This window comes from Pleurodeles waltl, chromosome 4_2, assembly GCF_031143425.1.
Source record: "Pleurodeles waltl isolate 20211129_DDA chromosome 4_2, aPleWal1.hap1.20221129, whole genome shotgun sequence".
Lineage (NCBI taxonomy): Eukaryota > Metazoa > Chordata > Amphibia > Caudata > Salamandridae > Pleurodeles > Pleurodeles waltl.
The window spans coordinates 827,663,944-827,678,946 of record NC_090443.1 but is presented as its reverse complement, the minus strand read 5'-3'; the positions used below and the strand labels follow the sequence as shown (position 1 = coordinate 827,678,946).

The 15,003-nt window shown below is 46.4% G+C and overlaps 1 protein-coding gene across 10 annotated transcripts in view; it reads right to left on the bottom strand.

Annotated features, from left to right (window-relative positions):
* DOCK7 (dedicator of cytokinesis 7) overlaps positions 1-15,003 on the bottom strand; it is a 1,022,674-nt gene that overhangs the window by 51,125 nt on the left and 956,546 nt on the right. For all 10 annotated transcript variants that reach the window (XM_069232530.1, XM_069232531.1, XM_069232532.1 and 7 more), the window contains 2 exons: positions 12,748-12,837; positions 5,573-5,809 (listed from right to left, as the gene is read on the bottom strand). In XM_069232530.1, the coding sequence (XP_069088631.1) occupies positions 5,573-5,809; positions 12,748-12,837 (327 nt within the window). The remainder of the gene's footprint in view (positions 1-5,572; positions 5,810-12,747; positions 12,838-15,003) is intronic.

Sequence of the window (15,003 nt, the reverse complement as noted above, 5' to 3'; positions counted from 1 at the left end):
GCTGGCTCCCAACTACCAGGTGATCGCTGCCCCAGGGGTGCTCCCCCTGCTCCTCGCCAGGATCCGATGGCGCCCAATTGCGCTGTCGGGCTGCTCGTTCGGCCCAATTCACTGCCGGCTCACGCCCCGTCCCGTCCGCCAGGAGGGCACTGCACTCCCCCAGTGGCACGCCCCCTAGACCAGCAGGCTCCAGCCGCCACACACTGCATCTTCAGGCCCGGATCACTTTACCATTTTCTCCCCATCACACACGTGTTCATGTGTTTGGTGAGGGGTTCCTTAGGGTGGCACAATACATGCTGCAGCCCTTAGGGACCCTCCCTGGAATATTATCTCCATTATAGAGCGATATAATGAGTCAAATACTATGCCACAATAAGATGCTAATACAAGTAGTGTAGAAATGCACCTACTGCAAAGGCTGCTGGCTACTGCAGCTACCAGATCTTAGTCTGCACTCATGATGTAGAAAGCAGCCAAAAGAAAGCTGAATTGATAATGGTGTCTCCACAATAGAACTGTAAAACTGCAAGAGGCTTTTCCAGTCCAGGATGTGGAGCAACCAGCAAAACTTGAATACAGGGTGAAAACAACTTGTTTTCTTCTCTTCAATTAAGTGCATAATGTACAGACTGCGGCCTTTGATTGCTAGTGACACCAGCCTCATGGTATGAAGGTCCAGCAAACTCTCAGAAAGGAGCTCTGTGGGACCTCGCTACTGCTCAGGGGTTCACATAAGAGAAAGGGGCTTCAAGAAAGAAAAATGCAAACAGTGGAGAACATAAGGTTTCACACTACTCGGAGTCAACTGATAGGACACTTATAACACACCAAGTACATATGCCACTTTTCTACTGGTACTAGTACGGAAGGATCGCAAAACTAAAGCGCAAAGCAGATGTTTTAGGCTCCTAATTGAATGGCATTCAGTGTCTGGCTGATTTTACTGGGGTGTGGCCTGGAGTATCCCAGATTGTGCACTTCAGTGGTAAAGGCCTTTGATACTAACTATCCTTATTTTATACTGCATAATAGCTTCTTCTGTGGAAGAAGAGAGCAACTTTTTTTTTTTTTTTTTTTTTACATTAAAGAGGATGTCAATGTCTAGTCTACAGCCACTACTCTGGGACCTTTGTAAACACACGGTGCAGTTGCCTTTAAATACATAAAACACAAAATATGGCATAGCATTCATAAATGGAAGTCCTGCCAAGATTTGTGGCTGCATTAATATGGTAATATTACTGACTTAGGGGGTCATTCTGAACCGGCCGCCAGGGCCACCGACCACGGGAGCACCGCCAACAGGCTGGCGGTGCTCCCGAGGGCATTACCACCCGCCGGTTTACCACTGCCCTTCAGAATCCTCCATGGCTGCGGAGCGCGCTCCGCAGCCATGGGGATTCTGACACCCCCTACCGCCATCCTGTTCCTGGCGGGTCTCCCGCCAGGAACAGGATGGCGGTAGGGGGTGCCGCGGGGCCCCTGGGGGCCCCTGCAGTGCCCATGGCATGGGCACTGCAGGGGCCCCCGTAAGAGGGCCCCGCAAAGTATTTCAGTGTCTGCTAAGCAGACACTGAAATACGCGACGGGTGCAACTGCACCCGTCGCACCCCTGCAACTACGCCGGCTCAATTCTGAGCCGGCGTCCTCGTTGCAGGGGCATTTCCTCTGGGCCGGCGGGCGCTCTTTTGGAGAGCGCCCGCCGGCCCAGAGGAAATGTCTGAATGGCCGCTGCGGTCTTTTGACCGCGGTGCGGTCATTCAGCGGCGGTACCTTGGCGGACGGCCTCCGCCGTCCGCCAAGGTCAAAATGACCCCCTTAGTGTCCTGCCTAAAAGGCACCCTTGCACTCTGAAGCATTTAATTTCCCATCAGTTCAGGGTCTTTCTCCTTCTTGTCAGGTGGCACAGACAAGACTAAAAATAGCTGTGCTTGGGGTGGGTAGACGCAGAGATGTTGCCATCTGCATTCTCAGGCTGTAGATTTCTGCAAGGCTAAACTATAAAATAGCTGGGCACCTTCCAGATGATGTCAATAAGAGGTAGCATTTTTAAACACATTATTTGTCGAGGGTATTTAGTCAACTACTTTACATCAAGTGCGAAACAGCCCTGTCCATGGGTCAATGAAAGATTTTGAGGGATTCAAACGTTCCTGTGCAAGAATGCAGAGCCTACCAGAACCCAGCACATTAGCAGGGAACTAGTTGTAAGTAAAACGCAGGTTAACCTTCTGCTTACTTAACAAGTACCCAATAGCAAGGTTCAGTCTCTTTTTTGCAAGGCATTCTTCCATTAAGGTTTCCAATGCTATATTTATGTGTGTCATGAACATATACCCAAAACCTTGCTCAGTGGGGCCACAGTCTAGTGTCAGTGTGCCTGTAAAAGAGAAAATATATGACCTATTGGCAATAGAGAACAGCTGACTTTGCTGTGGCACCGATGAAATATGGACTAAGGCCTCTAAAAACTACTGTAACCTTCTCTGGCCAGAAGCCAAAACACATTACCCTCTAGAATTATAGCATAAACACCATTAACGACAGATGGGTATCAGGCAAAGACTTGGAAGCATCTGAAGTGGCCCCAAGAGAGGGAGGCAAGATCAACTTGCATAGTTGTATCATCCAAGGCCTCTGAAATGGGTTTACCAAAGTAATCCACTAGTCTACAGGACCCTTTTCAGAAGGTACCAGACATGCAGAGCTATTCCTCGACCCGACGTGAGAAAAGCAGTCCTCACAGCAATCGCAGGCCTTCGAGTTTTTTCTGCATTGTGTACCACAGACTGTAATACTATAATCTGAGAAACTTCGCTTGCACTATGTAAAATCCTTAAATGTAAAGAATGAGATATGCATCTGTTGACAGGTGATAAGTCCCTTAGAGTAAATCAGTACCAAAAAAGATTCATAAGACTGTATTCTTGAAATAATACACCTAGCAAAACAGTTCAGTAAATGTATAATGGGTCAGTTTCAAAGTCCTGAAGGCTTCTTGTTTTTGCTTAGATATGGAGAAAGTACAATGGTTAGCCAAAGGATCACATGTATGCAGTGTTTACATCAGTACAGCATCTGTAGTAACCACGTCAACCATGCAGTTTTAGGACCATATAACTGAGGAGAAAATAAAATATAGACGCAATATTGAGAATAATGAAGACTGTGAAAGAAAACGATTGGACCACCTGAACTGTTCACAGTGAACAGCTTCACTGACGACTTCCCTTAAGTGCTTGATACCATTCAAAGAGAGATTGCAAACTGCAGATTAAAGAGACTGCAACCACTCAAAGCAATAATAACAGGCCTTATAGATGCCAGACCTACTCTTACAGATCCCTGCACCCTTATATCTGGGCTTGTGGACGCACCATTTCATGTCATTTCATGTAAGACAAATAAAATAATAACGATCAGCATGCCTAATACATTTAAACTAATTACTTATTTATTTACAATCGTATATGTCTCCGCCATACTAAGTAGGTTAGTGCGCTTTACATTTCACGTAACGTTTGCGACAAGTTTGTTTCTTCACACAATATGACACAAAGGGGGTCATTCTGACCCTGGCGGCCGGTGGCCGCCAGGGCCACCGACCACGGGAGCACCGCCAACAGGCTGGCGGTGCTCCCGAGGGCATTCTGACCGCGGCGGTTCAGCCGCGGTCAGAAAGGGTAAACCGGCGGTCTCCCGCCGGTTTACCACTGCCCGTTGGAATCCTCCAAGGCGGCGCAGCTTGCTGCGCCGCCGAGGGGATTCTGACACCCCCTACCGCCATCCTGTTCCTGGTGGTTCGCCCGCCAGGAACAGGATGGCGGTAGGGGGTGTCGCGGGGCCCCTGGGGGCCCCTGCAGTGCCCATGCCAATGGCATGGGCACTGCAGGGGCCCCTGTAAGAGGGCCCCGCTTGTATTTCACTGTCTGCTTAGCAGACAGTGAAATATGCGACGGGTACAGTAGCACCCGTCGCACCTTCCTACTCCGCCGGCTCGATTACGAGCCGGCTTCATCGTGGGAAGGACGTTTTCCCCTGGGCTGGCGGGCGGCCTTTTGGAGGCCGCCCGCCAGCCCAGGGGAAACCTCAAAATACCCACCGCGGTCATAAATGCGCGGTTTACTGGCAAACCTACACATGCAGTTTTGTGTTAAACTGAGAAGGGAGCTTAGACATTCTAGGGTGTACACCGAACCAGAACCAGAGGGCAGGGAGTGTAGATGTAGAAGGAGAAAAGAAGAAGAAAAGCTGAGAGACGCATCGTGTAGATACAAAAGACCAAACAAGAAGAAAGAGCAAAATCTGTATTTCTAAGTACCACAGGAAAAAATACGTTAAACTGTTCAAGAGGATGCACCTTTGGAGGTGCACGATGGGTGAAATTTAGGAAAGAGCGGAAATGTAAATGCTTGTCAGGTAGAAAAGGAAGCACAGATACTCCAGGTCGAGGAGCTCTGAAGGGGTTTATTCCGAGGGCGTTATAAATCGGTAGGTTTTCGGACTATGGAATCCTCAGTGCCACAGGATATGGTCATTCTGGAGTGCATGATTACGGCACTATTCCAAATTCGATTGTACGACATTGAGAATAACACAACAATCAGAGTCTGTGCAACAATTTCTGCATGTTTCCATCATTCTGGGGCCTTCGCCCCCCTGCTTTTAGCAGTGTGGGGTGCACACGCAGTGGTAGTAAAGTGAAAGAATTAGGCACACGAAACAATGTCACTACATAAAGGTCAAAGAAAATATCGTACACCGGCTTAGTAAACATAAAACTCATAAATGTTCATCACCCCAATACCCATCATTAGGTACCATTTAACTGGATATTATTTACATATGTTATTTACAATGATTAGAAGCAGAAGTGAGTTATGAAGCGCTACATATAGCAAAGTGACGGTTATTTGTACATTTTTCATTTATAACATAATGGAATCTGATAAGCTCCGCCACAATCAATGAAGACTTACAAGACAGAGTCACAGTTATGCTGAAAAATGTGGGCGAGCTGTTTCAAGGTTAAATCCCTAGGAAGGACACACATACATGTTTGATGAAGACTACAATTACCATTTCAATGAACAGTGTCAAGTCTGATATCTTATTTCTTATCATAATCTTCGAAACTTGATTTCAGTGTGGTGGAGGCAATCACAAAATAAATACAAACCCAGGATTATGAATATTTTCAGTGTGCATTGCTGGCAATGTTTCTATCATACAATCCCAGTTGCGTCTTTAATTTTAGAAAAAGACTGGAAACTTCAGAATATTTTTATTATACTGTTTGTCAATAGATATTCCAAGGAACAAATTAGTGCATAACTGAACTCAACAAGTATCGATCTTTAATTGCCTTTCATTAATTGAACCTGTAAAATACCTCCAATGATCTGTTTCCTGGAAGGACAGAGGAGAATTGTGCAACCAAAATAAAAACGCTTGAACAATATTTCAATTTAATGCAATACGTTAGTAAAGAAAAAAAACCTTGAGGCCCAAATTAAAATTTTGCCTCGTATATACGTGGAATTTCAGTGAATGTGTCAATGGCACTCACCTCTTCTTTGTGTGTGACGTTTATCCTAGTTTTAATGTAAGGAAAGGCATGTGATGTGGTTAGGATGGTCTTCCGCTTAAATTGTTCATGAAGGTCCCCATGAGCTCGTCCATCCAGTGTAAACGGTGTGCAATACATGAAACGGCGTAAATTGTAGTTCTTGTCGAAATACGTTATTCTGTCCTTCATTTCATATGTGTCAAAATATGGTTCCACATAGGTTATCTGAATGAAAGCCTGAAAAAAAAAAAAAAAATTGCCATAAATTGGAAAATTTACAAAGCAGCGTGGATAATGACGGAAAGGAAGCATTCCTATCCAGCCAATCCATTTTCCTCTTTCTGTGGTTTGCAATAAATCTACTGAACAATATTCCAGATACGAGGAGCATCTACTGCAGTTTGCAAGATTGAAAAAATGCATTAATCTATTGTTTAAAGTGTGACAACTGCCGATTGCCTCTGCCAATATTCACAGATGCTGCAGGATACTACATTACTTCCGTTGAGATGGCATTTGGAACTAGGCAACCAATAATAGACATGAATGACTAGCCCTATTCGAACGATGCCGATCAAGCAAATGCCCATTAGCTGGCATGCTACTCAGACCTCTCAGGTGTATTTGGAGCAACTATTAGGCACTGGATACATACCTTTAAAAAAAATGCACCACCAATAAGATCATTTATAGATGATTAGCTGTTTCTGGTATCCAGCCATTTTACTGTCATCTTAACTTGTTATAAAATTGCCCCAACTGATTTTCTGTCTAAAGTCCTGGAACTGACTAAAAGGGACACCAATTTCTTCTCCAACCTGTCTGAAGGTGGGTTTTCTGCTCACTGAAGAAGTGAATCTACTCCATTAAGAACAAAAGAATCTTTAGTTGATGTGAATAAATAAGGCTCTTACTTCCCCCTTGAAAGGTTGTTCATTTTGGACAAATACATTAAATAGATGTGCGCACACACCATATTTAGAAGACAGTAACGAAATTTAGAGAAGGGCTCAAGTACTTCCACTCACCAACATGCAACACTCAAACATGTCAAAATGTCATCCCTGGCGGATGCCTACCAACTGTGAACTGATCTTAATGATTTTGAAATTTGAATGCCACCTTACTTCTCTGAATCTTAATTTACTTTTTCTTTTGCACTTTCATTGCTTCCTCTTCTGACTGTTTGTTCTAACACTTTCTCAGGAAGACACTGATTCAAAATTTATTTCAGATTTTTATTTCACTCATCTCACAGATCTAGATGATGGTAATACCTTACTATCTGGCATCTCCATCTGAGCAGTTCTGCTTCTAAAGGCAGTAACACTTTCTAAAGTGTAGCTGACAGGTAGTCCCATAAACATGACCATATTAATGTAAATATTATTATAAATTATAAATACGAATGGGTTTACACTTCACTTTTTAATACACTTTAAATGTTGGTCAAATACATCTTATGTACAGCCTCAGTTTCTAAGTGATAAACGTTTTAACACTGTTCAGCCCTTACTAGAAGCAAGGAAGTCCAAGGACTTGATATTCCCAATTTTAGAAGACTAAAAGATTAGAAGAAAGGTCCGATGGACCATGGTGTGTGCTGAAATTGTGAAACTCTCATTTCTTTAATTGCCTTTTCAAGACAGTCTTTCCCTTAATTAAACATGCTAATAATATCTAGCTGAGCAGGATAATGTACACTTTAGTGCCTCTCAATAGCTCACACTATGTTACTCATGTAGTTCTGTAAAATATCCTTTTGTTTTGAGATTCCTGTTCTATACTTCTTTGACATTAGAAGCAAGCCTCTGGAAGAAATGTATGGGCTGTGACAGATGAACCCCAGAGCATTAAGGGACACAGACTTCTTCGTAGCCCTGTTCATGCACTGGAATATCGTACAGCATTCCCTTGACAGACAGACAGACAGACAGACACACACACTCACACACACACACAAGACAGACAGACAGACACACACACACACACACTTGCTTTTTAAACATGTATCTTTAACTTGAAAGATAATTAGGTAGCACTCTAGTCAAGGGTGGGATATTCCGTACTTCAAAATAATCATACATTATTGGTTCAATCGTGGGTCAAAATGATGAATATCAACAAGTAGACCGAGGTTAGTGATTTCGAACAACGTTAGCTGGCTTGTGCATCCCACCCAAAAAGTGTTTCTTCATCACCTGTGGCAGCCTTTCTTCTCGGATCACTTTAGTCTATTAAGTGTCTCCACCTTAGCACCATGCTTAGAGTTCACATCACTACAGATTTCTATGTTAATGCATGGTTACTGAATAGAATGCGTTTTTCACCACTTATTTTGGTCTGCTATATTTTGCTATGGTTCGTTCTACTGCTTACACTCACCTCGAGAGGTGTTATGAGTTTGAAATGATGTATTTTGCCAAAAGATATGTTCACAGATTGAGCATTCTAATCCTGCTTCTCGTAAGGTACAAAGTTATCTAAAATAACTTCCAGTAGAGTCACTGCTGTTGTAAAATAGACATACCCAAGGAGCATTACAGCCTGGAGGCACGGAGAAAGGATGGAACTATTGGTTATATGAAAGCTGCCATGCTTGCATCCTTGTAAGGAAATGGCTCCCTGTTGCAGTTACCCCCCACTTTTTGCCTGATACTGATGCTGACTTGACTGAGAAGTGTGCTGGGACCCTGCTAACCAGGCCCCAGCACCAGTGTTCTTTCACCTAAAATGTACCATTGTTTCCACAATTGGCACACCCCTGGCACACAGATAAGTCCCTTGTAAAAGGTACCAGTGCTACCAGGGGCCCTGTGACCAGGGAAGGTCCCTAAGGGCTGCAGCATATGTTGTGCCACCCTCAGGGACCCCTCACCTAACATGCACACTGCCATTGCAGACTGTGTGTGTTGGTGGGGAGAAAAAGGCAAAGTCGATATAGCATCCCCCTCAGGATGCCATGCACACAAAATACTGCCTGTGGCATAGGTAAGTCACCCCTCTAGCAGGCCTTACAGCCCTAAGGCAGGGTGCACTATACCATAGGTGAGGGCACAGCTGCATGAGCAATATGCCCCTACAGTGTCTTAGTCTATTCTTAGACATTGTAAGTACAGTTGTGGCCATATTAAGTATATGGTCTGGGAGTTTGTCAAAAACGAACTCCACAGCTCCATATTGGCTACACTGAATACTGGGAAGTTTGGTATCAATCTTCTCAGAATAATAAACCCACACTGATGCCAGTGTTGGATTTATTAAAAAAAACACACAGATGGCATCTTAGAGATGCCCCCTGTATTTTAACCAATTGTTCAGTGCAGGACTGACTGGTTTGTCCCAGCCTGCTGCTGAGAGACGAGTTTCTGGCCCCATGTGGTGAGAGCCTTTGGGCTCTCTGAGGCCAGAAACAAAGCCTGCACTGGGTGGAGATGCTTAACACCTCCCCCTGCAGGAACTGTAACACCTAGCAGTGAGCCTCAAAGACTCAAGCTTCGGTGTTACAATGCCCCAGGGCACTCCAGCTAGTGGAGATGCCCGCCCCCTGGACACAGCCCCCACTTTTGGCGGCAAGTCCAGGGGAGATAATGAGAAAAACAAGGAAGAGTCACCCACCAGTCAGGACAGCCCCTAAGGTGCCCTGAGCTGGAGTGACCCCTGCCTTTAGAAATCCTCCATCTTGATGTTGGAGGATTCCCCCAATAATATTAGGGAGGTGCCCCCCTCCCCACAGGGAGGAGGCACAAAGAGGGTGCAGCTACCCTCAAGAACAGTAGCCATTGGCTACTGCCCTCCCAGACCTAAGCACACCCCTAAGTTCAGTATATAGGGGCTCCCCAGAACCTCGGAAACTAGATTCCTGCAACCTGAAGACGAAGAAGGACTGCTGACCTGAAGCCCTGCAGAGAAGACGGAGACACCAACTGCTTTGGCCCCAGCCCTACCGGCCTGTCTCCCCACTCTGAGAAAAACTGCAACAGCGACGCATCCCCCAGAGGCCAGCGACCTCTGAAGCCTCAGAGGACTACCCTGCATCTAAAAGGACCAAGAACTCCTGAGGACAGCGGCCCTGTTCCAAAGAAACTGCAACTTTGCAACAAAGAAGCAACTCTTAAAGGCCACACGTTTCCTGCCGGAAGCGTGAGACTTTCCACTCTGCACCCGACGCCCCCGGCTTGACCTGCGGAAAACTAACTCTACAGGGAGGACTCCCCGGCGACTGTGAGCCAGTGAGGAGCCAGAGTTGATCCCCCTGAGCCCCCATAGCGACGCCTGCAGAGGGAATCCAGAGGCTCCCCCTGTCCGCGACTACCTGCTTCAAGGAACCCGACGCCTGGTAAAGACACTGCACCCGCAGCCCCCAGGACCTGAAGGAGCCGAACTCCAGTGCAGGAGCGACCCCCAGGAGGCCCTCTTCCTAGCCCAGGTGGTGGCTACCCCGAGGAGCCCCCCCCCCTTGCCTGCATCGCTGAAGAGACCCCCGGGTCTCCCATTGAAACCTATTGCAACGCCTGTTTGCACACTGCACCCGGCCACCCCTGTGCCGCTGAGGGTGTACTTTCTGTGCCTGCTTGTGTCCCCCCCAGGTACCCTACAAAACCCCCCTGGTATGCCCTCCGAAGTCGCGGGTACTTACCTGCTGGCAGACTGGAACCGGGACACCCCTATTTCCATTGAAGACTATGGGGGTGATTCTGATTCTGGCGGGCGGCGGAGGCCGCCCGCCAGAATTCCGCCCCCATTATACCGCTCCGCGGTCAGAAGACCGCGGAGGGTATTATGAGTTTTTCCCTGGGCTGGCGGGCGGTCTCCAAAAGACCGCCCGCCAGCCCAGGGAAAAACTCCCTTCCCACGAGGATGCCGGCTCGTAATCGAGCCGGCGGAGTGGGAAGGTGCGACGGGTGCAGTGGCACCCGTCGCGTATTTCAGTGTCTGCAAGGCAGACACTGAAATACTTTGCGGGGCCCTCTTACGGGGGCCCCGCGACCCCCCCTACCGCCATCCTGTTCATGGCGGCTTTCCCGCCATGAACAGGATGGCGGTAGGGGGGGTCAGAATCCTCATGGCGGCAGAGCGCGCTCCGCCGCCATGAAGGATTCCCCCGAGCGGCGGGAGCCCGCCGACTTGCCGCTTCTGACCGCGGCTGAACCGCCGCGGTCAGAATGCTCGTGGGAGCACCGCCAGCCTGTTGGCGGTGCTCCCGTGGTCGGTGGCCCTGGCGGCCACCGGCCGCCAGGGTCAGAATGACCCCCTATGTGTTTTTGGCACCACTTTGACCTTTGCACCTGACCGGCCCTGAGCTGCTGGTGTGGTAACTTTGGGGTTGCCCTGAACCCCCAACAGTGGGCTACCCTGGACCCAACTTTGAACCCTGTAAGTGCTTTATGTACCTGTGAACCTAACAAATACTTACCTCCCCCAGGAACTGTTGATTTTTGCAGTGTCCATTTCTAAAATAGCTTATTGCCATTTGTGCCACAACTGTACAAGCTATTGTGATGATTCAAAGTTCCTAAGATACCTGATTGAAATACTTTTCATTTAAAGTATTGTTTGTAAATCTTGAACCTGTGGTTCTTAAAATAAACTAAGAAAATATATTTTTCTACATAAAAACCTATTGGCCGGGAATTGTCTTTGAGTGTGTGTTCCTCATTTATTGCCTGTGTGTGTACAACAAATGCTTAACACTACCCTCTGATAAGCCTACTACTCGACCACACTACCACAAAATAGAGCATTAGAATTATCTCTTTTTGTCACTATCTTACCTCTAAGGGGAACCCTTGGACTCCGTGCACACTATTTCTTACTTTGAAATAGTATATACAGAGCCAACTTCCTACAATCCTCAATACCAGAAGACAGGCAAAGTTCTGAGATAATAGAGTGGATATGGGGTACTATGAAAACATTTGTTAAAAACAATACCCAACAGAACCAATAATGTCAAAGGCACACCGCTCAATCTTCTAATGCATAGATTTCACAAACAGATTTTAGATCTTTAAAACAGTCATCTACCAAAGCAAAATTCTGCATTTCAAGACAGGATCTTGGTTTAATCACAACAATGTGAATCAGTGACAATACGGAAAATTCAAGGTCATAAAAACAAACTTTCTACTACTTAAATATCAGATCAATGAATAAACACATTGCAGAGAGGGGCAAGTCTGTTGGTATCCTGGGCAGAACAGCTGTAGCTGTAGATTCATCAATAACCCACTTCACAGGTAATTTGTTTGGCACTTCATAACATCAACGACTCACAATCGTTGAGAAAGAGATTGTTTTATTTTGTCAGTACAAAACCCTTGGAAAAGCTAGTGGAGGATGCACACATTTATATCTGCTTGTCTGTACTAACATTATTATGTATGTATATATTGAGTATTAATAAAGCGCATTCCGGCCCAAGGGCATCGAAGCGCTAACAAGGGTGAGGCTGTATCCGCTAAGGGGGAGACTCAGGATCTTATCGCGGGAAGAGCCAGGTCTTAACCAGTCTCCTAAAAGTAAGATATTGCTCCTAGAAACCGTGATTGAACCCTCGCTCTACTCCAGGATGACTCTCATTAGCTTTAAAATGATGCAGAAAAGCAAAGAATGGAAAGCAACTGGAACGTATTATTTTGAACATCAAAAACAACCAAGGCTATAAAATGGACAGTTACACTGGTCATTTGTGCTACATTGAAAATCCAATCCAAAATTGCTCGTAATTACACATCTATGATGATCCAGATTATAATGTAATTTGAGGGTGTTTGCCTTCTTTTCTGACAAACCAACATTGCACTTCATAGACCACAGGTTTTTGTTTAGTAAACATCTAGATATTCACCTGCTAAAATGAGACCCAACTTATATCAGGCCGATGGTAATTTTATATGCAATGTTTCTCAGAGCAATGTACACCCCCAAAGTAGTCTACAGGTAGGAAAGATGAAACTTTATACTAAAGGGGCGAGATCACTCCTCAGAACCTTCTGGATAGTTAAATGGTCAAGGATTAGAGTTAATTTCACAACAAATCACACAGACATTCACAATTGTGACATTTCAAGTGGTATGCTATTGCAACAAAGAAATCACAGCAGAAACAAAACCGTTTGTAAATCTCTATTAAAATTTAAATATGCAGGCGTTTTTGGGCTCCATAAACTCACCTTGTTAGGGTCTAATTTACATTTATCCACAGGGTTAGAGTCCTTAATCATTTCAACCATATCTTCTCCAAAACGATCACCATAAAATCCCTAGGAATAGGATATATTATTAAACAGTTTATATAATAAAGTTATTGCAGTAAAACGTAACAGAATAAAAACAGTAGGACTACATGTAACTCAAATTTATGATACAAGAAGAAAATGCATGTTGCTTCACTTCAAAATGTCACAAAGCACGTCCAGATGTTGGTTGGTGATGTTGACGGTTGTACTGCAGAAATGAAATGCTAATAAAAATGTACTTGAACCTAAAAATGCCACAAGATGCTATGAATGAGGAGACTGTTACAGCCAAGTTACATGGCTTTCTGCGTCAAAAAGCCTATTCACAATAAAGCAGATAGGTCCATGACCAACTAACGTTGAATATAAAAAATAAGCTAATTGTTCCATTATGTTATCTCCTGCGCTGACCTGGTGTTTACAAACAGAAGCAAGGTACAGTTACAGAGGTCCCCTTTTGCATCTAAAAGTTTCCTAATGATGCTACAGGTGTGCACCTATAGTCTGCATTCCAAAGCCAAATGCGTAAGTGATCTATCATGGCTGGACACAGCCAGCAGTCACTCTGTCCTTATCCTGACATCACATGCAGCACACAAGTACACAGTTACATTTCTTGCACAATCTAGAGCTTGACAAACATATTATAGCATCTCTTCAAAAGTCAAGGTTAAGGCTTAGGGCCTCATTACGACCCTGGCGGATGGGGAAGAAGTGGCAGAAATACCGCCAACAGGTTGGCGGAAAATAAAATGGTTACCGCCATGGTCATCCGTCACTTCTCAACTCCGACTTCGGTCTCCAACCCGGCGGCTGTCACCAGACTGCCGGCGGTATCAAGACCCTGCAGACCGCCATGGATTTCAGGTGGTTTGGAACCGCCACGAAATCCATGGCGGTAGGCACTATCAGTGCCAGGGAATTCCTTCCCTCGCACTGATAGGGGTCTCGTCCACCCTCCTCCCCCACCCCGAGTCCTCCCCCCACACCCCTCACCCCCCTGCTACCCCCCAAAGGTGGCAGGACCCCACCCCCACCATGCACATACACACACCCCCTCCCCAACCCCAACATGCACATACACACACCCCCTCCCCACCCCCAACATGCACATACACACACCCCTACACGCACATACACTACAACAACACATACCCGCCCACATACAAACAAACAGGCACACAGACCGACCCGCACACATCTCCATTACACACACAACACACCCCTGCATGTATACACGCACTCACACACCTCCTCTACATACTCACACACACACACACACACACCCATGCACGCACACAACACACAACATCCCCCCACCCCCCTCCCCTAACGGACGATCAACTTACCTTGTCCGTTGATCCTACGGGAGGGGACGGGATCCATGGGGGCTGCTTCGCCACCAGCAACCCTTCACCAGAACACTGCCACACCGAATCACGGGACGTGATTCGGTGGGTGGTGGAGGTGGCGCAGCCTCCACTTCCCCACCGACCGCCAGTATGGCTGCTGGGGCTCTCCGTCCGAAAAAGGATGGAGGGCTACCAGCAGTCATAATATGCTGCGTGGAAAACCGCCTGCACTGGCGGTCTTCAGCACGGCGGTACCTCAGCGGTCTTTAAAAAAGACCGCTGAGGTCAAAATGAGGGCCTTAATTCTGTTTGTATATTTCATAAAGCATTCAAGGGCCCCTCTAGGTGGCTGGCAATCAGATGTTCTGTTGCTCAAGCCACTTCCAAAGGTGTAGAAGCTTCTGGCACTGAGACCAGAACACTACTATACGCTGCTTTTTGCAGTATTTCATAATGGTGGTGGTGCCCGTGAGAACCTGAACCAGCCTCCCCTTTGGTCACTCACAGCTCTTGGAGGTTGACTTTCCGGCTGGAGGCCAGAGGCCTCTCACCATCTGATCTAGTGGCCACGCAGAACCCTTTCACATCCCTGAGCCATCGGTTGGGGAGGGTGAGTGGCCTGCTGCAGGTCAGGTGGGGTCTGTCAGCCACCACTGTGGATCCTGCGAGGTCTCTTGCGAGAATAGTGTGGTGTCAGAAAGCTGGTCCTGATGTTAAGTTCAGTAGCATCTCAGGTCCCAATGCAGGACGCTCATATGCCGTACGGCGTACATAATAAGGAGGATGTGCAAGGGCAGGAAACCAAGAAGCTGCAGTGCCATCCTCCCCAACACACTGA